The sequence below is a fragment of the Paralichthys olivaceus genome, chromosome 3 (genome assembly GCF_024713975.1).
Source record: "Paralichthys olivaceus isolate ysfri-2021 chromosome 3, ASM2471397v2, whole genome shotgun sequence".
Classification (NCBI taxonomy): domain Eukaryota; kingdom Metazoa; phylum Chordata; class Actinopteri; order Pleuronectiformes; family Paralichthyidae; genus Paralichthys; species Paralichthys olivaceus.
Genome location: NC_091095.1, coordinates 3,603,015 through 3,626,545, shown reverse-complemented (window position 1 = coordinate 3,626,545; position 23,531 = coordinate 3,603,015). Strand labels below are relative to the sequence as shown.

Sequence of the window (23,531 nt, the reverse complement as noted above, 5' to 3'; positions counted from 1 at the left end):
GTGCTGTGACCCAACAAATGTTTCCATTCCATTAAAGCCATCAGGCCCGTTTGAAGTGGACGGGTTGGGATGCTGTCTCTGCCACGCTCAATAGACTGCAGGCAGATCTCAGCTCTCCGTGTGCCTGGCGGGAAAATGCTGCTCAGACATGAATCACTCCTCCTCTGTACCCAGAGTTGTTGTTCAGACGAACAGTCTGAGAAAAACAACACAATCAGGTTGTTAAATAAGGAACTCCTGCTCGGGTGCAGAGCTCTCAATGGAGCAGTAAGACAAAGGCGACATTCAAGAGTCGATGTGGGAACAAAAACTGACTTGATTAAGGATTTTTCAGGATGTGAAGCTGCTGCGATTCTTATTAAAATTTTTTATAGAGGTCAATAAGAGCTGATACAGATCATTGCTGTTGTTCAATTTCAATTATATAATAAAAGCAGTAATACAGCACTTTTCTAAACCAATATTACTTAGCATTAGATCCAAATGGAGAAAGCAAATATTTTTAAGAAAGAATTAAAAAACGATGTGAATAACAATTGTATAGTCAGTGTTTTCTCTGTGATTATAAAGTCATAAATAATACACATTACTGTATTTACACAAGTGTGCAAAAATAACAATGTAATTATTGTTGATTTAAATAGATAAATATATTTTAAGAATAGTTTATGAATATATATTACATGAAATTATTACATACGATAATAATTTATGTATAAATGGAAAATATAATTGAATGTTTACTGTGAACAAAATTCATTCTCTGCAGAAGCAAAGGTTGATTTTGTATTTCACAAGCTGCTCAGTGACTTCATCTCAGAGTTAATTTCATTAAAAAGCCACATTTACTTATTTGATTGACTCCTTTTAAAAACAGACACATATTTTAAAAAGAGATTGAAAGAGCCACGGCCCATCAGCTGTATGGACTGTCGACCACAGGTGATGTTTCTGTGCAGGCTGGAGGATAAACTAGACGGACTTGATGTACTGTAACTTTAATGGCCTGGGAAGGCAACACGTGGCCTCCTGCAGAAGTTTACACAACACACACCGAACACTTCAACCTCTTCATCTCAGGTGTTATGTGCTTTCACAGATTTATTGTGGTTGTACCTCTGCCAAGGAGGTTCGGTCTTTGCCCTCTTCCATTGTATTATTTGTTTGTTTATCATCTGGGCTACACAAAAAGTGCTCGAGAGATTTCCACCCAACAAGGTGGAAGGATGGGACATTGGGCCAAGAAAGAAGTTTGGATGGAACTTTCTTTAAAATTGTGAGATTTAAAATTTGTTTTTGAAAATAAGTCATGAATTCTGATGGGAAAAAAATCTGGCATATTTATGGAAATCATATTTATGAGTGTAATATGGTGCAGATCCCAATAAGCATTTAGATCTAGCAGATAAATTAAATGTGGTTTCATGGGGACTGTTAATTGGGCCTTGCTGGAGGAAGGTGCCATTCTAGTTTATTAATGTCGACGTCATCAGATAATAAAGCTTCTATAATGCATATAACTATAATATCTATCAATCAAGTGTTCAGCTCTAGTATGACAATCAATCAATATGCTTGCACATGTAAACTAATATTTTTTTCTTTTGTACACAAAGAATAATAAAAATTGCCACACATAGCGCATGTGTGCACAGGAAGCTGGGTATCAGAGGGGTCGGTCAGTCAGTCAGACAAAAATGCATCGGAGAAAGAGTGAGAGCTGTGAGAGAGTAAAAAGAGCAGAGACTGTGACTGAGCTCTTGTGATATTTGGCTCGGTTTCGACGCTCCGCAGTCTGGACAGAGAATCTTCCCACGAGCCGCTCGATCGTCTGACAGAGCGAGAGGCACTCAGAGAGCGAGCGAGCGAGGGGAGTGTGAAGGAGCGAGTGAGGAGGTCACACACATTCCAGTCCCAAAGAGTCGGCCAGACTCCTCAGACAATTAAAACAAGATGACCCACCCCTCTCCCCCCGTAAATATCCCCTCCGCTCCATCAGTGCTGTCTGCTGGACCAGTGAGGGCTCACTTCACTCCCTCACTCGCACTGATATCCTCCCTAAAATGTCACCACATGGGACTCAGACACAGACACACACAAATATGCCTGGGAGGGATTATTGCATTAGGGTGCCTCTCACACTTGTGCTTCCCACTCACAGAGTCTCAGCTTCAGAAAGGCAGCTGTGGACTCAATTCTCACTGAAGCTCTTTCTCTGTTCGGTGCAGTTCAATAATCCAATAACATTATGTTGGGATCACTGAGGCTGGATATGGGATCAATACCCTTTTTAGTAAAGATCGAAATGTGGCTGCATTGAATATCAACAGCTCCCATTTAATGCTCAGGTACTTGAATAAGAGTAGACGACCATTTCATTCAGAACTAATTGAATTCATATCGCAGGATTCAGCAGAGAGATTTTGCAAATTGAATAAATATACGTGTACTGAATGACAACACAGGTTGTCAGTTGAGGCAAACGTGGATAAAGTGAATCTCGTTTATCAAAGTGAACAAGTCAAGTTTACCTTTATTTTCTCTATATAAATAAAAATATAAAATAATGGATTTTAAAAAAACGTAAGACTTAAAAATGATCGATCGCATCGTGTTTAAAAAACTTTGTGAATCTAAAATCTAACAGTATGAAACCGCGAATAATCCAGAGGCAACTTTTGACATGTCTGACTACGCTCGCTCTCTAACACCTCCACTCATCACCCCCGGCTGACACTCTCCCTCCTCCCCCGGCCTATTAAAACCCCCCCCCCCAGCAGGGTATGGAGCCCTCCCACCCACCCTCAGCCCCCCTGGAGACGTCATCCCATCCATTTCCCCTGCTCCTTCACCCCTGCCTCCTTCTGCTCTGCTCCCTCAGTCCAGGTGGGAGGTATGACTCTCTGCAGCTTGATGTGTGTGTGTCTGTGTGTGTGTGTGTGTGCGGGGGGAGGAGATTTCACCCCTTACACAGCCCCCGTCACCTACCACACCTGTCGAAACACAGCACTGAGCCGCAGGACAACAGAGCCTCTTTTAAATCCAGACACATGGAATAAGCTGAAAGCAACTTTTATAACAATGATTTTAAGAAAAAGGCAGCACATCCTTCGCGTATTGAATACGGCAAAAAACATTTTCGAACCATCAGTTATACATTTCCTGATATGAATCTACTTTTTTGTTCTTTTTAGACTGTAAACGAAATAAATTTAGGTTCGTCTGAATCCTACTTGGTAGAAGTTTGCCGTAGTTTTCAAAACAAATAAGCAAGAGCTGGCAGGAGGAGGCAAATCAAGTACTCCAACTTACTGTTAACCTGAAACTAGGTTTAAAGAAAAGCTGGTGTCAGTCTTCTGCATGAAGGACAGCTGAGTCCTTTCTCTTTACTTTACATTTTAGAAGATGGAAATATTCTTGTTGTTTTCCTCTCTTATATGAATAATGTGCAAATGTGCATCAAGTACATCTGTGTGTCTGTCTATATATAAATAGATGTTTGTGGGAATGCTTGTCACTCGTGTGTGTATTTGCCTCTGCTTTCTACAGGACTCCAGGGTGCAGGCCCCATATGAAAGCTGAGGATTCTGGTTACGCGAGGCGGACGGAGAGAAAAACAGAGCGGGAGAAGAAGGAGGAGAACATCTGCTTTCATCCTCAACCCAGCAGGGGAGAGTTAGGCCTGTCAGTCCAAGAGAGACAGCCAGCTGCTGCTACTCTTACTCACACACACACACACACACACACATCAAGAGTAACACACACACACAGAAAGAGCACTGCTTAAATGATTTTAGAAGATTTTAACAAAGATATATTCTTAATAATTAGGCTTTGAATAATAAATGCTTGTACTGCAAAGTTAAAAATTGTGATGCATCTAAAAAGTTATTTCTGACTTAAAAGGACTTTTAGTACAGAAAGACAGTTCTGAGCCATCCCAGGTGAAGACAAGGAGAACCACAACTGTTTGACTGTATAAGCCAGTAAAAGTCATCTTTATCGTCCTATTATTTAAAAACAAATTAACACTCCCAGTCAATTCTGCTATAAAACAGTGATCAGTCGAATAAAAGTGACAAACACTTATTTCCAGCAAAGATTTTAAAAAACTAAGAAGCAGAAGATGTTCAACAAGAAAGAGAATCCTCCACAATCCTAAAATCCAAAAGACTGCATCGACATAATTAAATAATAAAAATACCTGAATAAGAGGGAATCTGAAGATTCACGTGGATAATATCGTACATGTGATACAGCTTCTGTTGTCGTGCTCGGACTTGTAACTGAGGGGATGCGTTTGTTTCTTAATTTATCCGTCAAACCTCCGCACTGACACAACTTGTACAGTCACCTTGACACTGGGTCAGAAGTTTAAAACCCTCGTTCTGTGAAACAGGAAACTTGGATAATATTTTAACAGCAAATAATTCAGGAGAGATCTTTCCCATATTATTCCTAAATATGAGACACGCTCTGCAACAAAAGAAGATTAACTTCTTCTGTGTAACATTTCCAGTCACTACTGACTCTCAGTGTTTTACTGAATTAAACAACCTAATAAAGTCATTTAATGTCTATTTCAATGCCTGCTGTGCTGTTCTGTTCTTCTGGGGGCTGCTGAACCAAAACGATCAAAAACACAGAACAGGGTCGCCAGTAGTCAGATTAAGAAATGAAAACAAAGCTAACAGGATTCATATGTTTAACACAGCATCACAGAGCGAAAACCCCAGAACAGAACCAGATAATGAAAACAAACGGCAGCAGAATGTGATTTGCTCACATTAGGTTCCAATGTCAACGCACAAACTTAAGTGTATATGGAAAAGCTGTGGAATAATATACTTTCACATAATTTTTAAGTTTTGGCCTCCACACACAACTACAGTTATTTTTCAGTGAGGAATCATTTATTCACAAACATGATTTAAAGGTGCTGAACTTATTAACTACCTAAAACCATCCGGGTACAAATAATACGTGCAAAAAGGGAATAATCAAAAACAGAAATATGTGTAAATAAAATGTTCAAATCATAGTTTAGTTGCTTTTTGTAGAAACGTTCCTTATTGTGTTGATTTCGTCTTAGATTGATCACAGGCTCCTGAATCAAATGAAAATCGCATCATGACAGAATTTGTGTTATTGATATAAATATTGTCTCGTGATGAAACCTGTGATTTGCGACAGCAGCAGCCGCCCATTCAACACTGAAGAACGCCCGGCCTCCAGCAACCCCTCGATCGTTCTCTTCACCAGCTGCGTTCCAGCCGGTCACAGCTTTGATCCAAAGCTTTCACCCAGAGCTGCTCTGCACAAACTACAAACTGCAGGGTAAGAGAGAACTAGACGAAAACTCTCCTTGAAAATCTCTGAATGTCACTCCAGAAATGAGGACACCTCCTGGGTTTAAAGCTGCAGAGGTTCCTGCTGGCACGCTCCACACACACACACACATAATTATACAAATACTTCACAAAACTCAGTTAGCGTGCATCTATCTGTTTTTCCATTGTTCCAGCAGCAGGAGGGAGAGAGTCAGTGTTACACAATCATTTTTCATCAGGTCTAATTTATGTGGAGTGTGAAAATATTCCACGTCTCGCTGCTCTGAACCTCCCCCACTGTCCCTCTGGTGCGATGCCACAGTAAACACTCACCCCTTTTTGATGATTTAGGATTTGGACACATGGGGGCAACATGGGGCAAGAGTGACTCCCTAGGAATCTATTTTAAGTCTCGCACCCAATTCATTACTCTGATCGTTGTGTCTCACCTCCCACGAGCGTTCATCCGAGTACAACTCTCCTCCGTCTGCTTACATGCGTCATACTATTATTAAAAACAGCCCAACAACATCAACATGCTTTTCATTTGTTTCCTTTTAAAATAGACCCCAAAACAAAATCTAGTTTAATTTGCCCATGTAAGGAAACTGCCTCGACACAGTCCGACATAAAGGTAGAAGAACATTTATTATGGGAATTATAAGTTTGCAAAAAAGACCCAGAACTCCAAAAAATGTATTAATCTTGAAATGAATTTCTTCAATAAATAAGTAATTGATGATAATAATAATAATAATAATAATACAGATGATTTTTCTAAATCTCATGTAAACCTACTAAACAGGTGATAAAACTAACTTGACTCGATTCCGTCAAAGTGGCGTTACATTACTCCTTTATTAGTTTGATCTTAAAAGACTTTGTATGATTAACTAACTTTTAGAAATTCAAGAGAAAGTCTCATTTAATAAACTTTACCAAAAAAGATATGTTATTTATATGCACCTAATAAGCCACTTTTTGGTTAATTTTCTTGGATGTTAAATGTTTGATGTTGTCTTTGCTTAAAATCTGTGAAAAACTATGGCAACTGATCAATACAAAAAAACAGCTATTTATTTGTGAAATTCTGGGCTTCTTAAGTGTGTGTGTGTGTGTTTGTGTCTGAGTGTGTGTGTGTGTGTGTGTGTGTGTGTGCATTTGTTACTCTGAGCCACAGGAGGGCAATCCCCAGTTTATTGAGCTGTTGTTAAGACCCTGAGTCGAATTTCACCTGCAATTAACGCCTGAAAACCAGCACACTGACAAACAAACACACACAGACACACACACAGTTAACTCCATGCATGAGCACACCTGTTGTTGCTGTCTCATGCTGCTTGTGAGAAATCAACATGACAGCAGCTTCTGTCACAGCGTCTCTCTCACTAAATAATCTAACCTCCACAAACACACACACAAACAAACACACACACACACGAAACACAAAAAGCTCAAGGAACGACCAAATGATTATGCCAGGGCGAGTGTCTTGTTGATGCATCAGGGTTGAGAGGTCGGGGGGGTTGGATGCAGTCTGGAGGTTCTGGTGATGAAACCTAATGCTCCCTCTCCTCTGCCCTATTAGATCCCATTTTAGCTCTTTACCACTCCAGCTGTGTTTATTAAAACCTTACAGAGCAGAGAAAGGTATTTATCAGCTCCCCGAATCACCGCCGTAAAGGTCTGGACACACACACACACACACACCATACAGCGCGCACACACACACGTGTGGCCAAAGCAAAAGCTACCGGACATTCCAGATTCCAGCAAATACAGACTCAGATCACAAAGTTAATGTACGAGACAAAAACTTTAGATCAGATATTTTCGCACTTAAACACGAGTCAGAGCCCCACAACTGATTCCTGGTCACAGCTGTGAACTGTTCACTAATGGATCTATACCCAGGGTCACGTGTTGTTAATTGTGACTGTGGATGCGACTAGAATTTACACAACTACTCGACTGATCAGATGGAAGCAACAGCTTCTAGAATCTTATTTTTAAAACCAAAACAGCAAAGTTATTGAGATTTTAGCTTCTCCACTGTGAATATTTACTGATGTAGATAATGATGACGATGATACTGTCTTTGTCTTCATGTGAATATAAACATGTTATCTTTTGGTTTTTGGATGGTTGGTCTGATAAAAACAAGACATGCTAAGATCTCACAGCAGATTCTGGAGAAAAAACCCATGTTTTCCTTCTTTGGATCTATTAATTCATTATTACATACATTTTAAATTAAATTGATTCTGAAGATAATTCATAGTCCCAGCTGGACCTGTGCTTTCAGAAACTGCAAATAAAATAAGCTTGATTTTTGTGGCCATCAACATAAAATTAACTTAAGTGAATAAAAGCTAGAAATATTAAGGTTTGTTACGTTTTCTCTCATCCCCTCTTTTCATGTAAAAGACTTCAAGACTTAAATAGGTTCCAAACTCCACCATGTCTTATGTTTGAGCTCCAGACCAAACACCCAGTGTCCGTCAAGCCGTACTTTGTGTCAGAATCTGCCTCAGAAAGATAATGAGGTTCTTTTTTCGTGCTGAGTTGAACTGGACGAGCGCCTTGGCAAGAAGTTCAACATGAAGACGTAAAGGTCCGACTTACTGTAACAGGTTCTTGAGCCTGTCACCTCCCGGGCCAAAAACACGTGATGAATGGCCCACAGCTCTCATCAATCATCTTTGATTGGCCCTGATCTGCGCTGTGATTGGCTAATTAGCCTCATCTGTAACAATTACTGCATAGAGAGGCAGCTGCGACACAAAAAAGGGGGATAAGAAAAATAAAGGTAGTGAAAAATGACACCATCTGGGCCGTCATGTCACCTCGCTGCCTCCACACAATGCCAGGAATCAGACAGCTGCCGCCACACACACACACACACATGCACACACACATGCACACACACAAATACCGCAAGGAAACACCTTCCAAAGAACAGAATTTCACAGGTAATTATATTTTGAAAATAAATATGCGAACAAGACAAGAGCAGCGAGGCGGGGCTGACAGGACTGTGTGTCAGCCGGTCAGCCACGTCCCATCTGGCAACAGTTTCTGGTCCGTTACAGCAGCGAGGAACAGCAACGCCAGCTCAGGTCAGGGGAGAAATAAGAGCCGGTTATGATTTATGAAAAAAATCTGGTAACTGGGTGGCAACTGCTCGCCAAACAAGTGCCGGATAAGAGGGAGTAACAGTCTGGTTAAGCCCCGACGTGATGACGCAACTTTTCAGGAGTGCGAAAAACACTTAATAGTGAAAAGTTAAAAGGCGGGCGGGACATAGGGAATTAAAAAAAAAGACAAGGCGGGAAAGGAAACAGACCAGAGAAAGTGAAGCAGTATGGAGGGGAGAGAAAAGGCCAAACGCGCCAGGCCGACTGGTCCGGCTCCATCCCAGCCAACTCACTTCTCTGCACAGGAAATGGTTCTCTACAGCCAGAAGGGGAGGAGGTAGAGGGAGCTGCAAACAGCTGTACCCACTGCATGGGCCAGTGTGGGGGCTGAGAGGAGAGGAAGGAGCAGGGCGTATGGCGATACTTGGTGAAGAGGGCCGACTCCTTCATCTTTGTCTGCTCAGACAGACCCTTTCTCCTTGGCACGCTCATATTGAGAAATTAACTCACAGTAAACCACACTCAAATGTTTCAAACACAGTCCAAAAGTTTTCCCCTTTGAGGAGAATACGATCAGGAGGATTTAAATCATTCTATCTACTGATTCTACACTTAAGCGTTCTGCATGTATTCCATAATACTATAATAGTAATAATAAAGGGCTCCATTGAGAGAAGCCGGGCAGCCCCAGGTCTGTCTGCATGCCGGGGACAGACACCCGATACCCGGCTGAGACGATGCCCAGTCAGCCGCACGCTTTCAGACGTCGTTAGAGCAGACACACAGCACGCCCCTCCTGCCACCCGCAATCCATCCACAGCCAATTACAAGCAATTTCCCTGTCCTGGGTGGGGTGAGGAGAAGAAGAGAGCGGGGGGGAGGAAAAGCAGTTGTCAGGCTGAAGCAGACACACATGGTTCTCTTTACAAATCACCCGTTGTTTGGCTTTGCCATGGCAACGAGCCGCTGACACTGGCTGGATGGATGGATATTTCAAAGTGAGACCCAGAGAGAGGCAGAGGGCCGAGTGGTGGTGACAGTCGCCGGCTTTGATGGTCTGCAGGGTGGGGTGAACTTTCAGCAGGAGAGATGGTTCACTTATGCATAATGCACAAACGTCCGACAAACACACGTCTGTTTGCCTGCTCCTTCATCTACACTCCCCCCCCACCACCTCCTTCCACCTCAGTTCCCCTCAGAACCTCAGGCTTCTGTTTGGCTTCCCGAAATCCGCCTTTCCGAAACTGGAGACGCGCAGCGAGGAGGTGCCTGATTCACCAGAACTGGAATGTCGGCCTTTCCCACAGGAAACCTGGAGCGTCTCAAGCTAGGGTGTCCTGGACAGACAAGTGCACGCACAAGCACACACACACAAATGCAGCAACACAGGGTTGCATGTACCCATGAGAACTCAACTGGTCAACTGGACGGACCAAACATAACAGGATGAAGCAAAGCACTGGACATGACCCAACTACTTGTAATTATGTCAAGGATAAGAATCAGTCAGTGTTACAGTGAAGTGGGAAGGACCTGAATTATACTGAAATAATTTCAATCATTTCTATTTCCAATATTCTGTCTTCCCTCATTTGAGCGAATGTGACAACTGGACTGTTTGAACCGAACCAACATGTTTTCTCTCACATTCAGTCTTTTGTTTCTGTGCATTCATGAAATGGACAAATACTGTTTTCAGACAAGATGTCTGGAACATTAGGTCAGAACATCCGTAACTGCAGAAAAGATGCAGGCGAAGGGTGACGCCTGTGTAGAGTAAGCAGGAGGCAGGACATGACACATCCTACTGCAGAAACCCCAGTGCTAACACCCAAGGCTCTAAAATATAAAGCTGCAACCTGTGTGAGAATTTTAGCATCAACCCTTCTCACCAAAAGCTCTCAAATCTTTTCAAGTTGAAGTCTCAACTGTATTCTAACAGGGGAAAAAAACTTCTGGAAATTTTGGGATGGCAACTGACTCTGGCTTTTGTGTTTTATGTTCTCACATCCAGCTCATACGGCAAATTTCAGGAAAACGTCCAGACTTCAGTGGAGGTCTGAAAGCAGCTTCAGTTACAAGAAGTCAGCTGTTCACTTAAGTCTAAACTGTCAATTTGTGTGTGAACCCATCGTCTGGTAATTCTCAGTGAGTAATTCTCATTGGCCCTCACTTCTTCTAAAATTTATTTCGTCAGATGTTTGGACGATGGTGAAATAAATTGGCACAAAGGAATCCTTTTTCAAATAAAACATTTTTATGACTATTTTACCATTCACTAACTAATGTCAGACGTCTGCACACAGGAGGCATCAATGATTCATCGTGGTTACAGTTAGATATGACTGAGCGACAGTCATCGCATATCAGGCAGCGGCTGGCGCTCCGCTGACCCCATCGATGGCTCAGCACCACACCTTAACAGCGTGAGCCACCACCTCACTACCTCCTTGCTCTGACGCAGTGACCCCACACTGTGGTCCACTCCTCAACTGGGCTTCCCCACCATAACCTCCTCACCTCAACTCCCATCTCAAAGAGTGGCCCTCCGCCACCATCACCTCCTAATAATAACACGGTCCGCTGCGAGGGGTCTGCTGTCAGACATGGCAACCCGTCGAGTCTTTCATCTCGGCAGGCCACATGCACATGTTCCAACCTTAACCTATCACACAATTTGACACACACACACACGTAGGAATGTGTGCTTCCCAACACACATGCTGGGGGGAAAAATGCGCACATTCAGAAACACTGAGCTCCTGGACGAGGTGACCCCACTGTTTGTTTCATCTCCCCACTCCTCTCTCTCTGCTTGCTGCTGGCACCATTACATTAACATAAACATCGTATTTCTGTCATCGTCCCCAGGCCGTGGCGTTCCTTCATATCTCTCTTTTTTCTGCGGGCGTTCAGGGAATGGTGATGGGGGCCTGAAGGGATCTGGGACATGGGTGAGTTGTGGGAAACCAGAGTGCAGTCTGTGGCCTCACAGCATGCGGCCCTCTCTCTCTCCTCCCGCTCCCTCTCCCCTTCTCTATCTCTGTTTCTCTTTTGGCAGAGAATCATAGGAGGCTTCATGCAGATCGCATATTACGGCCTCAAATGATCTGGGAAAACATGCTGTCAATGCCATGTGCACATCTGAACCCTGTTCAACTCTGAAGCGGGGCACGCAGTTTGTGTGTGTGTCTCTGTGTGTTTTACCTCCACGTAGTCGATGGCGTGGCCCCAGTCCCTCTTGGAGTCCAGGTTGCCCAGGCTGAAGCACTCCTGTTGGCCCAGGTGAATCTTCGCCACAGAGCGAGTGATCTTACGCGTCACAAAGTTCGAACCTAAAACACACAAAAAAGCTTTGTTGGGGTATTCTGAAAATCTGATTTCAATTACAGTTAACACGGGATATAAATATCTACGTGGTTCAGCGTGATCCAACAGACACAAACACAAATTGTCTGAAACACAGAAACAAGGTGCAGATAAGCAAACTGAGGCCTTGAAAATTGAGTTTAGATCTCTACCATACATCTACATAACCCCCCCCCCCACACACACACACACACACCGAGAAAGCCTTCCAAACCTCTGCTACTGCTCCAAGCCGTCTTTAGCCAAAGCAAAAACTCAAGTGAAAAGCCACCCTGAGTAATATCAATTCCTTAACCACCTCACATTACAGCCTCCAGATCTTTTTAGATTCCCTCTCTCTCATTTTCTCCTTTTAATTCAATGATTCGGTGTCAGATCTGGGCCAGAAGCCAAGGCAAATCTCAGAGCATCAGTCTGTCAACACACTGAAAAAAATCCTACGGGGAAGTTCCACAGAAAAATGACAACCGAACGGGACCACCCTGACTCTGCTAGTGCAGAGTCCAGTCCAGAATCACCACCGTGCACCGACAGCAGGTTCATCTGCCAGATCTCCCAGCGGTGATCCTCCATCGAGCAGACACATGTGGTGATATTATCAGAGGGAAAACAAATTAGCTCCTAAAGACTATTTCTACTGCACTAGAGGAGTTTGGGGGTGTTTTGGCGGGACGTTGATGGCTGGTGTCATGTTCTCTGTTCCCTGCTGCTGGAAGAAAAGATGCAGTGAGCCTGGGAATAAATGCTCCAACCCAAACACAGCATTATACTTATGGAAATCAACACTAAATATTAGGGTGTCAGGACTAATAATGCCACCATCTTGGTTGAAATGGCTTATTAGTGCTTGAGGGGTTTTAGTCTGGTTAGGCTCTTCTGTCTTTTGTTGAAATGCCAAAATGGCAGTTATGTGAAAATGTTATTTCAAAGGAAAGCTTGAAGCTTGCATCAAAGTACAAACTATTTTTAGCTGACACAACATCTCCACTTTACATAAATCTCCCACAGCCTTGCCTGAACCTCTTCAAGACCTCTACAGAGCTCCTACATGCTGCTTTTTAAACTCATCAGGCTTCGAGATGAATGTTGCCTTTTAGCTCTACGCCCACCCCAGCCATAATAGCGTGGCTCTGTCTCGACACTGTATCACTGTTGCCCTGACATGGAGCAGAGCCTCCATTCAGACACAGGAAAATCCCATGAACCCAATCATGTGAATGCACCAAATTTGTAGTAATTATTTCATAGGAAAGCGACAGCCCTGGGCAGCCTGAGTAAAAACAGACCAGAGAAGGGTAGACACGCTTATGGAGAAAATACAGCCTGTTGTGTGTTGGTAGTGTGTCACATGGCCCCCGTGTCAACACTGCTTTGTCACCATGTTGTGCTGCAGTTTAATAAAGTTTTAAGGAGGCGCTGTGCAGTCTTCAGACCTTCTAAAGTTAGGCCTTCAAAGTCCGTCACGGGTTCTTAAAATCAATATTATTGACACGTTTAATAGGAAATAGCATCTGTCTACAGAGCGTGGATAAATTGTGGATGGAAACCCCCTCTGATGTCAGACCTGTCCTGACTTTGCATAATCATCTCATCTGGCCCCGGGGCCGTTCTCTAACCTGGCAGGTCATCTGTTGTGGCAGGTACCATCACTCCTGCTAACTGTAGTCAAATGTTAACCAGCCATTATTCATCTGTCACTGATGCATGTGAGACTGTCAGCTTTGCTCTCATCCACATCAGTTAGACAGGCTCTTATCTCATCACAGGTTACAGAGCTACACACACCTGAGCATACTCTTATGGCAACTCTAAGGACAGAATCATTAAGCAATTAATCAAAGGAAAGACACTCGTTTAAAGGGGAACTCCACCAATTTTACAAATGAGGATCTTGTCAGAGATTGGATATGAAGATGGATGACACGTCTCCACTTGCTCGTTAAAAATCCTGGATACGAACGCTGCCATCTTGCACCGATTATGTCATCTGGAGCTCAAGCACAGTTGTGGGTAAATGGATGGATTCTTCTTTGGAAATGAAGAAAACAAGTTTAGCATCTTCCCTTCTTTTCTGCTTGCCAATTGCTTCTGTTTTATATCACTTTACACTAAACATGTTTGACAATCTGTTGATATGATGAATCACATAATCTCAAAATTGTATTTTGCTCTCTGGAAACTTGTATTAACACTATTTATTATTTTTCAGGATTGAACAATTAATCAAAAATAATTGACAGAAGTTCCATTGGTTGAAGCCACCCCTACAGTATATTGTACATTAGGATCTGGGGGCGTGAGGCAATGTAACAAGACCTCAGATTGGTACCTACGGTAATTGGAAGGCAGGGGTTTGATCCGATCCAGCATCCAAGGGATATTCGAGTTTGCAGGTTAAACACAGGTTGTCTAAACTCTACAGAGCCGAGTTGGCTCTTAAAAAGGTGGCAGAGGGATACAGCATAGCACAGTACCCCCCAATCAGTAATAAAGTCCATTATTTCCCCCCAAGCACACCTGTAGTCTCCTTGTAAAGCTCACACCTCTGTTTGGAGTGGCTCTGCTCCCTGCCTTCCCTAATTGGTGCGGTGTGGACCAGGACATGGGCCTAATGGACCGGCCTGCCTGGCTGTGGACAAAGCCTACACTGTTACTGGCCAGGGTGTTAATGTGTTTCCTTTACTGGCAGCGGCACCGCAGGACAACCAGAAGGGGGGGGGTGGAGGCAGGGGCGAGGAGCCAGGGGGGCTAACAGAAGGTTTCGAACCCAAACGGGCCAGAGGTGGACGTTTAACCTTGCCCACACGGCGGAAAGTCTAATAAAACCACGGCCCGTGAAAACTGAGCAGGCAGCAAAACCCTTGCCAGAAACTGACACTCGCTCTCTTTCTCTCTCTCTCATTCTCACTTAACCAACGCTTTTTTTTTTTTTTTTTTCCATCATTCCTTTTCATTTTTTTGGCCGGAGAAGCAACAGGAAAAACGTAACACCGGCTTCGTTGGCACAGCTGGACTGAACTATTGGGAGAAAAAGAAGGAGGAGCAGGCCGAGGGGAAATGTGCAGAGATGTCTCCCATCAAGACCCAGGGCATGTGGGCGCAGACAAGAAGGGGACAGGAGCTTCTGTCTGGGGGCTCGGGTCCTGGGGGAGTCAGGGAGGGGACTGTGGGTTTGAGGGGATTTTGGCTGGACTGGCCCTGGTTACTAAATAGATTCTGTTGTTAGAGCCACGTGGCTAAAGAAGTCTGTCTTCAAACTGTGTGACGGCCCAGCCCCTACACATTCAGACCTCAAGATGTCTGGCTCACACTCATATTACTGTCTGTGTGTATATATGGGCATTTACTGATTGAGACTCAACCACAGTGTGATTTATTCTAGTCACTCTTCTGTAACATTTATTTTGAAGACAAAATGTGTGGTCATGGCTCTGCCGAATGGTGCGTCAGCTCTGGAAAAACTTAAAAAGTGAGTAAGTTCAAGTCTTGAGTGATGTCTAACGTTTATCAAAATGATCTTTACTGTTACATTTGCAAATGTAGAACATCCACTTCCTTCCTAGGCCAGGTCTCCTCTTCCAACTTTAGACTTGCCGTATGTTTTTCATCACCACCTAAATCTGTTCCAAGGTGACTTGCAGGATGTTGCTAAATTTTATTTTTTCTCCATAAAAAGTTTGGAATGACTTAGTAACCCAGACTGCTCCAAAAATAGGACATTGAACTGGTTACTTCTCTATAAAGCTGAACAAAGATTAATTATATTTGTATTTTCAAAATCTTTGACAGTTGAGTCATTTCTGTGGTGAGCAGTCCACGTTTTCTAGGTGGTAAAGAAAAAATAGCATCATTTATGATTGCCATAGAAACACTTTAAAAAAAACACTTACCCTAAAGCAGAGTTTACACACCTGTTTTGGAATTCAACCAGAACTGAAAATCCCACTCTGTCTTTGAGCAATGGCCCAAGGGAGTGAAATGCTTTGTGGCAGAGCTGAAGTGAAAAATGCAAACCTTAATTGCCATCTCCACTCCCACATGTTTAAAGATTTAATTCTGTGGACCTGTTTACGTCAACATCAACATGTACTCATCTCATACCCATCTTCTTTATCTGAGCTGAGTTATGAGAAAAATACCTGATTTGCAGAAGCACTGAGTGAGGAATTCTGCAGGAGGGTCAGGGGATGGCCAAACTCCACCCAGGCCAAAGACCTGTCAGTATCTGCCATCACCGTTATTGCACAATTCACATTCTGACTGATCTCTGGAGCCTTGATGGGGGGAGAATATCTGCGTAATATCCAAGATAGGTCATGCGCTCAGCCGCTCTGCCAACACAGCGTCTATTCACACCTGACAGGCTGCGGTGCTCACTCAGGGCTGACTCAACTGACAGGGAGGGCGCAGACATAAAGAAATGTGATGCGAAGAGGCTTTGGAATGGAACTGGAGAGTTGAAGAGACAAAGACAGAGAAAGTCACCTTGTGGTAATTGGGTGTGATGCAACAAGATGAATACATGGCACTGGGTTTGAAAAGGTGTGGGGAAAGAAAGGGAGAGTGTGGAGTAAGAGAGGGGAGTAGATGATACATGTTTTTCTTGAGCTCGGACACTGGCAGCACCACCTCCACATTGCAGAACCGAGAGGGAACGAGACTAAGTGTTTTAATTCATTCAGCAACAAATCCAAAGACAGCATCCTGGAGCTCGAGTTAATCAAAATACCATAGAGCAACGTTTGGTTGTCCTCGTGCAGGGCTTCGACTGAGCCTGGCAGAGGTTGAGAGGCGACATGGTGCCCTCAACTTGAGGTTCAATTATCGCAGCGCAAAAGCAAGCACTCAGTCAACAAGACTCTTCGTCGCCATAGTGATCTGGGACAACAAACACAGATTTAAGGGCGTCAGTGGGGATGAGTGAAGGTAGAAACCTCAATGACCACGTGACATGCCTCACGCCAAACCAAGCGGAGACAGTGAGAAGCACCTTTGTGGCAACGTGACACAAGGTTGTAGAAGGTGCGGGGGGAGGGGGGAACTCTGTCATCAGTTCTGCTCGGAGGCGTCAGACTCCATTTCGGCTCAGCCCTTACTGAAAAAAAAAAAAAAAAAGGAAAAACAAAAAGGACTCGCTCTGTGCTGAGCTCCATTTTACCAGATACGGCCAAATCTCCTTGACGCCCCCTGACCGAGTCATTCCCATCTGAAGATTTCCTTTGAAAATAACCTCTCCAATAAACGGACAATATATCCTCTTACAAGTCTATCATGCGATCTGACCTTTTGGGCTCAACCTCAACGAAAGCAGAAAGTTTAAGCCGAGGCGTGTAGAGGCAAAGTGTCGGCATGTGTGTGTGTGTGTGTGTGCGTGACTCCGACAGTGCTATTCTAACTTCCCCAATGCTAACGGGTCTTCTCTCCTAACATAACAGTATATTATTCTATACGGCCAAGCGTGAACCACAGAGCTCTCTGGGTGGAGAGATGGATGGGACTTCCCCAAATAAACCAGAGGATTAGCCTACAACTGGAGCTGGTCAGTAGTAGCAACAGTGGATACACACACACACACACACACACACATAATGCAGTGCTGATTTACAACTCAGCCTTACATCAACACACTGCTAATAACTAGAAATTAAACTTGGGTCTTGTATTGACAGAATTAGATTTATGGGGACTCTGTGTTTGTTGAATATGGCGACCAGATAAACATAAGAACCAGTTATTTGCACAGATTTCACTGCTGAGCCAAGACACTTTAGAGAACTACACTGTCTCATGTATCACAGCAATATGGAGTCTATTTAGCACCCCTGCTAACGCTAATCCCCGTCTTCGGATTCAGTGTGAGGGCTGTTTGTTATGGCTAACAACTAATCTAACTGGAAAAGGAGCTAGCTGCGGTGTGAACCGGCCGGCAGATGCAGGCCACTGTTTGCTTTGCTTCACGCTGGATTTCCACCGGGTTATTTTTCCTTCGTGACTGTCCAATTTCGACCTTTCGCTGCTGAACAATGGGGATCGGCTGTTTATTGGTAGAACAGTCAGGTGTTTGTGGGAACGGTAAGAGAAACCAGAAGCACATTCCTGAGGGGATTAAGTCATCCTGAGCACTGTAAGAGACAGAGCTCCTTGTTCAGAGGGACAGTAAGTCTGACGCTCCTGCAACTCCCAGCAGCCACCATATGGTCCTACGTGATGTGACACACCACGCCACACTGCCACAGCGAAGACGATTGGTCCCCGGTAGGTTAGTCGATGCCATGAGCGAGTCAGAGTAAGCTTGTTATTAAGGGGAAAAACGTCCTCATGAAAGCAAACATGTATTTGTTTGTCGAACACAGAAGCACACATCCACTGGCACTCTGGAAGAATGACATCACAGCCTTTCCGGCGTGTGGAAGGGTGATGTCAGTGCAAGTGAAACTGACATCAGACTCCCTCGCTCATCAGTGAACAATAATCCAGCGGTAGCAGGGGTGGGGCAGGTACAGGAACGGCAGCACACAGGTGATCAATATGTGCGTCAGGGGACAGTGTTCAGAAAAACCCTACACAGAGAAGTTCAGGGTGTGGCCGAGAACAGAGCGGCGATGGGAATCCTCCTGCCTCCTACGATCTCTGATGAGTTTCACTAGCTTCTTTGGTGACGTCATAGTTTTGGTGGGTAATCTACTGAAATCACATGAAACGGTTTAAGAATATGCTGGTTTTATCTTATTATTCATTGAATTTTAACAGTAAGTAGTGCAAATTAAATTGATAGTGACTTATCAATATTAATTTACTGCCATATGAAGAGTATGGATCCAAAAAGTGAAGTACAATCATACATTGCTGTGCAATACACACTTCTTCCCCAATCCTTGTTTTCCCACTCTTCTGTTTCCTGTTGATGAGTCCCAACACGTAGGATATACCGTCACTTCAAAACTGATTTTAGCTCATATATATAATATTTACATAATGTTTCATGTATGAGCTGGTAGTTTTCTCACGCTTCAATTTGCATATTTATGAGATGGTAAAACTTATTCAGTTGCTAGGATTAGTATTTAGCAACAAACGGATCCATCTATCATTAGATGTGTTGAAAATATCCATAAGCGCCATGTAGAGTCAGTATTCTCTGTCACAGTGACACGTATGAGTAGTTATGTATTTGGGAACATGTGATTTACAGTACAACCTTACACTGCTACAATAAAAAAATGCGCCATGGGAGAGTTGTGCAGTACAAAGAACCTTCTCCGTTTGAGCCCTCCCTTGGGTGACGGAGTGCACGGCCAAACGCCCCCTCAGTGTGGCAGTGATAGGGTCATGGCAGGCCTCAGAGGCCCGGGTAAACACTGGCCGATCCAGCCAACACAAGCGCCACACTGGGTTGTGCAAGGCAGCCGTGGGACATCTGGCCACATCACAGCACAGCGTTCCTTCTTTATGAGCAACAACAGCCGTAACTCTGAGAATAGAAGTGGCAGGACTAAACTCTTTGGCCTGCTGGAGAAATGCTGACTGTGGAGGAAAGCGGAGGAAGACATGAAATGAAGAAAAGGAAAGTGTGTGCGTGCGTGTAAGTGTGGCAAGAAGGAAAAGATGGAGGCGAGTCAGGAAGGAAGATGAGAAAGAGCTTGACCAAGGACCACAGGGTTGAGGACGTGTTATCAGGAGAGCTGCAAGCTTTGACCTTATAAGGTCTTTGTGTGAACATGAGGGAAAAGGACCTGACCATCTCTGACTTCAGAGTCACAGTGTCCATCAGCCCCTTCAGATTTGATTTATGGACCAATTACAAAGTCCACATAATATATAAATGCAACTTTCCAAACAAGATCAGTTCAGAGAGGCAGCAAATCTGGAACCAAGAAAGTTTTACATTTTTGCTCGACCGAAAAACCAATGAACCAATCATTATAATTTTTGTAGACTAATCTTCTGTTGATGGATAAATTGTTTCAGCCATTCATCAGTCCTCCTGTCATCCATTCGGCTCTTACTACACACGCATCGTTCCCAGCTTGACTGTGTCAACTAATTCTCATTGGTGACCACGTCGCCTTCGCTGAATGGGCTGTAAACCACACCAGTTCCCACACCTATCTATCTGTGCTAACCCATTAGGGTTTACTGGCTGACCCCTGACCTCGGGCTGGGGTCGTGGCCAGGGCCTTCATCAGGGGATAAATCATAAACACCTGAGTGGCTGACCTGGGTGCCGTGTCAGGGCTGAAGTCATGTGGTATTAATTTTGGATCGCGGTGGCGTGTAAATCAGGTTAAACCAGCGCCTGTGACCCTCGGGGCTCAGAGCACATATTAAAAATGCGACCACAACCCACTCACTATGTGTCTTTATATGTGTGTGTTTTGAGTGGTTATGAGAAACCTGGCTCCACCAGTGAATGAATATTACTTTATACAGAGCATGTAATTGAATACTTGTACACAATCCAACAATGGTTTACCTTCTGCTTTACTGTGGGTTCGGCCTGTTGACTCATAACACAATGTTAATTGGTGACGAATGCAGTCTTACCTTATAGCCTACGTTTGGGTTGAGCAGGATTTCAAACTTTAATTTGCCTATATTTAAACTTTATGTAACGAAATTGCTGCAGTCAGTTGTGGTCAGCTCCAAAATTAGATTCGATTTCTTGACGGAGTGCATTTGTTTTCCTCTAAAAAAGGGATTAATCACTTCGGTTTTCTGACCAGGCCGGTTAGTGGTTGTCTCTCATACTCGATTAAAAACCAATGGTGATTTGAAGTTAAGGCTCCAACACTGTGGAAAGCCCTTCCGATCAACACAAGATATGAAAATGCATTCATTCAAACCTACCTGAGTACTGTCTCCATCTGTTTAATTTTCCAAATATGTTCATGTTTTTTGTCACTGTTTACCTACAGAATATGATAAATATAAATTCTTCTATTATATTCTATAATTTAAAAAAAAGGTTTATTTCAAAAACAACAATCCTAATGTTCTTAATAAAGTATTGTATTTCTTTCCTACCTCTACCTCATCACCATAAGCTCGGATAGTAAAAAAAAAAATTTCCAGCAGGAACATAAAAAACAGTTTTCAGTTTTAAAGTTGAGGCTGATCGGTTTCAAAAACAAATGTGAGTTTGCTGTTGAATAGCAGAATTCTAGTCATGCTGGAAACTCACCTCTCCTCGGGCTCTCGTGGTTGAAGAGGATCCCGTTGACGGCGAACATGTTGTAGGCCTCGCGAAAGTTCACCACGATCCAGTAGGCGTAGAGCTTCGCAGCACCTGTGATGAGAGATGGAGGAGGAGAGGGAGGCAAGAAGACGGAAACTTATTTAAACCTGTTTCATTCGCACATTCTTAACAAAACGCAACAGATTCACAATCACTCATCTGTGGACTTTAACAGCGCTCATGCATTTTATTCATTTTATTGAGGTGATGTTCACTGTGAGCAGAAGCAGAATTGCTGGTCGACTCTGCTGGAAGCTGCACAGAGATCACCAGAGAGTCAAAGATTCTGTGTCGAAACTATACTATGCGTCATGGTTGAACGCAGCGGTACCGCAGATCATATTTCACCATCAGGAACGAAAACCTCAGACTCCTGCTGATTGACCGAAAGCAGGCTTGTACATAAAGTTCCTCTCTCACTATCTTCATCCTCCTCCCTCCTCCTGCGATGAGGGGGAATACCAGAGCCAGCGAAAGGAGGCGCCCATTGATTAAGCCGTGGGTCAGGGCGTGTGCTGGAGGTGACGGGAGGCCGCCGTGGCAACCCCCGACTCCCCCTTCCCAAGTCTAATTAATAAAGAAGCAGCCCTCCTCATGATGGTATGTGCCTCCCATGCAGCCTCTGATTGAGTGCTGACAGATGGGGAAAGTGTCAGTGAGGAGAGCATTTAGACAACAGAGAACATGAAACCCGATCGCTCCCACACGTGTATAACCTACGTGTGTGTGTGTGTTTGTATATGTGTGTGTGAGTGTGTGTTGAAAGTGAGTGCTGAGTGCAGTGGATATAAAGGTGTCTTTGTTAAAATGAGAGCCACTCCAGTCCTCAGTCAGACGTTTGGCCTCGGGGTGTGTGGAGAACTCAAACGCTGCCTGAGCGCTGAAGCCCCCCTCTATTCCCTCGCACAAACATACACACACATGAACACATATTCACGCACGCACACACACACACACTCAATGTGAAGTGCTGCTGACGTATCAAACCATCCAGTCCAATGCCCCTACATGGCCATAGACACTTGTCTCACAAAGTGTGCGAGGCACAAAAATGTTAGGTAAACGATGAGTGTGTTTCCACGTTGATCCACACATTACGTGTATTTGTGTCTTACCGTAAGGTGAGCGGGGGTAGAAGGGAGTGGTTTCCTTTTGAGGGATCTCCTGGACTTTCCCGTACAGCTCGCTGGTGGAGGCCTGGTAGAATTTTACACTGTTGGTCAGACCACAGGTCTTTATGGCGTCCAAGAGGCGAAGCGTGCCCACACCGTCCACGTTAGCCGTGTACTCGGCCAAGTCAAAGGAGATCTATGGAAGAGATGAAGAAACTGCTTAGTGACCTTTACAGTAGCATCTCTGTTCAAACCAAAACTATAAACGATTCAAAATATTTAAGAGCTGAAAACTACAGACGAATTATTCGGACTTGAGTCTTTGAGACTGTGGCAGCTCAACATTTTGAACCTGTTTTATATTCGACATACAATTATGTGAATGACAACAGAAAGATGACAATGGATGAACTGCTTCCACACCAGACTTTTCATCTTTTTAGATGAATCCACCCTCTGAGCCACAGCCGCCATTTTCTATGAAATGTCCGAAATGACAGAAAAAGTCCTCCGCAGACAGATTGTGGGAGGTGACAATGGCGCGAATGTTATTGAGGGATGTGTCATTTCTGGACTCCAGCAGAGCCAATCAGAGAGCTCGTACCTCAAACGTAGCACGCAAACTCCCAGAATGCCAGTTTCCACTGTTGAGAGCCAAAAGGGGAGGGAGCTTAATGAACACTCAGGGGGTGAGGGACTGAGATTACATTTAAATTGGAAATGGATGGATGTGTGTGTGTGTGTGTGTGTGTGTGTGTGTGTGTGTGTGTGTGTGTGTGTGTGTGTGTGTGTGTGTGTGTGTGACACTGTGTACTTGGACTTCTTGTGCTTGTGCGAGTGCCAGGTCGGCCTCAGGCTCCAAATCAGGCGTAACGGTTAAATGGCGTGCTGGTTAGTGGTCACCACACCTGGAGCAAGCAGCATGAGCCACGTGTGTGCAGAGGAAACGTTTTGGCCCTTTAGTGCTTCCACACCAGAGCTGTACACACGGCCAGATAAAGACCCCTTATTTAAAACTGGGACTCAAGAACACTGGGCCTCTATTCCACTCATGGTGCATATACACACACATGCACTGACACACACACTCACTCACACACAGAGCAGGTTTGATCAGGGTCAATTACACACACAGCTCAGTGTAATTACCTGTGACGCTCCACTCATGCTTTTACTTTGCATTCAGGCATTTACATTTACATCATTTATGAGAGTCTGAGGACACTTTATATATGGATGCATGCTATACGTTACAACATTTCTACAGCATAGAACATAAAAATACACAGCAACAGCAACTCACAGTTTGAAAATAGACTGAATCCACAAGAGAGGTGAGAGTAAACAT

The 23,531-nt window shown here is 44.0% G+C and overlaps 1 protein-coding gene across 1 annotated transcript in view; it reads right to left on the bottom strand.

Annotated features, from left to right (window-relative positions):
* gmds (GDP-mannose 4,6-dehydratase) overlaps window positions 1–23,531 on the bottom strand; it is a 138,208-nt gene that overhangs the window by 73,660 nt on the left and 41,017 nt on the right. Inside the window, exons 5-7 of the mRNA XM_069521243.1 lie at window positions 22,187–22,379; window positions 21,018–21,122; window positions 11,675–11,802 (exon numbers count right to left, since the gene is read on the bottom strand). Coding sequence (XP_069377344.1) covers window positions 11,675–11,802; window positions 21,018–21,122; window positions 22,187–22,379 — 426 coding nt within the window. The remainder of the gene's footprint in view (window positions 1–11,674; window positions 11,803–21,017; window positions 21,123–22,186; window positions 22,380–23,531) is intronic.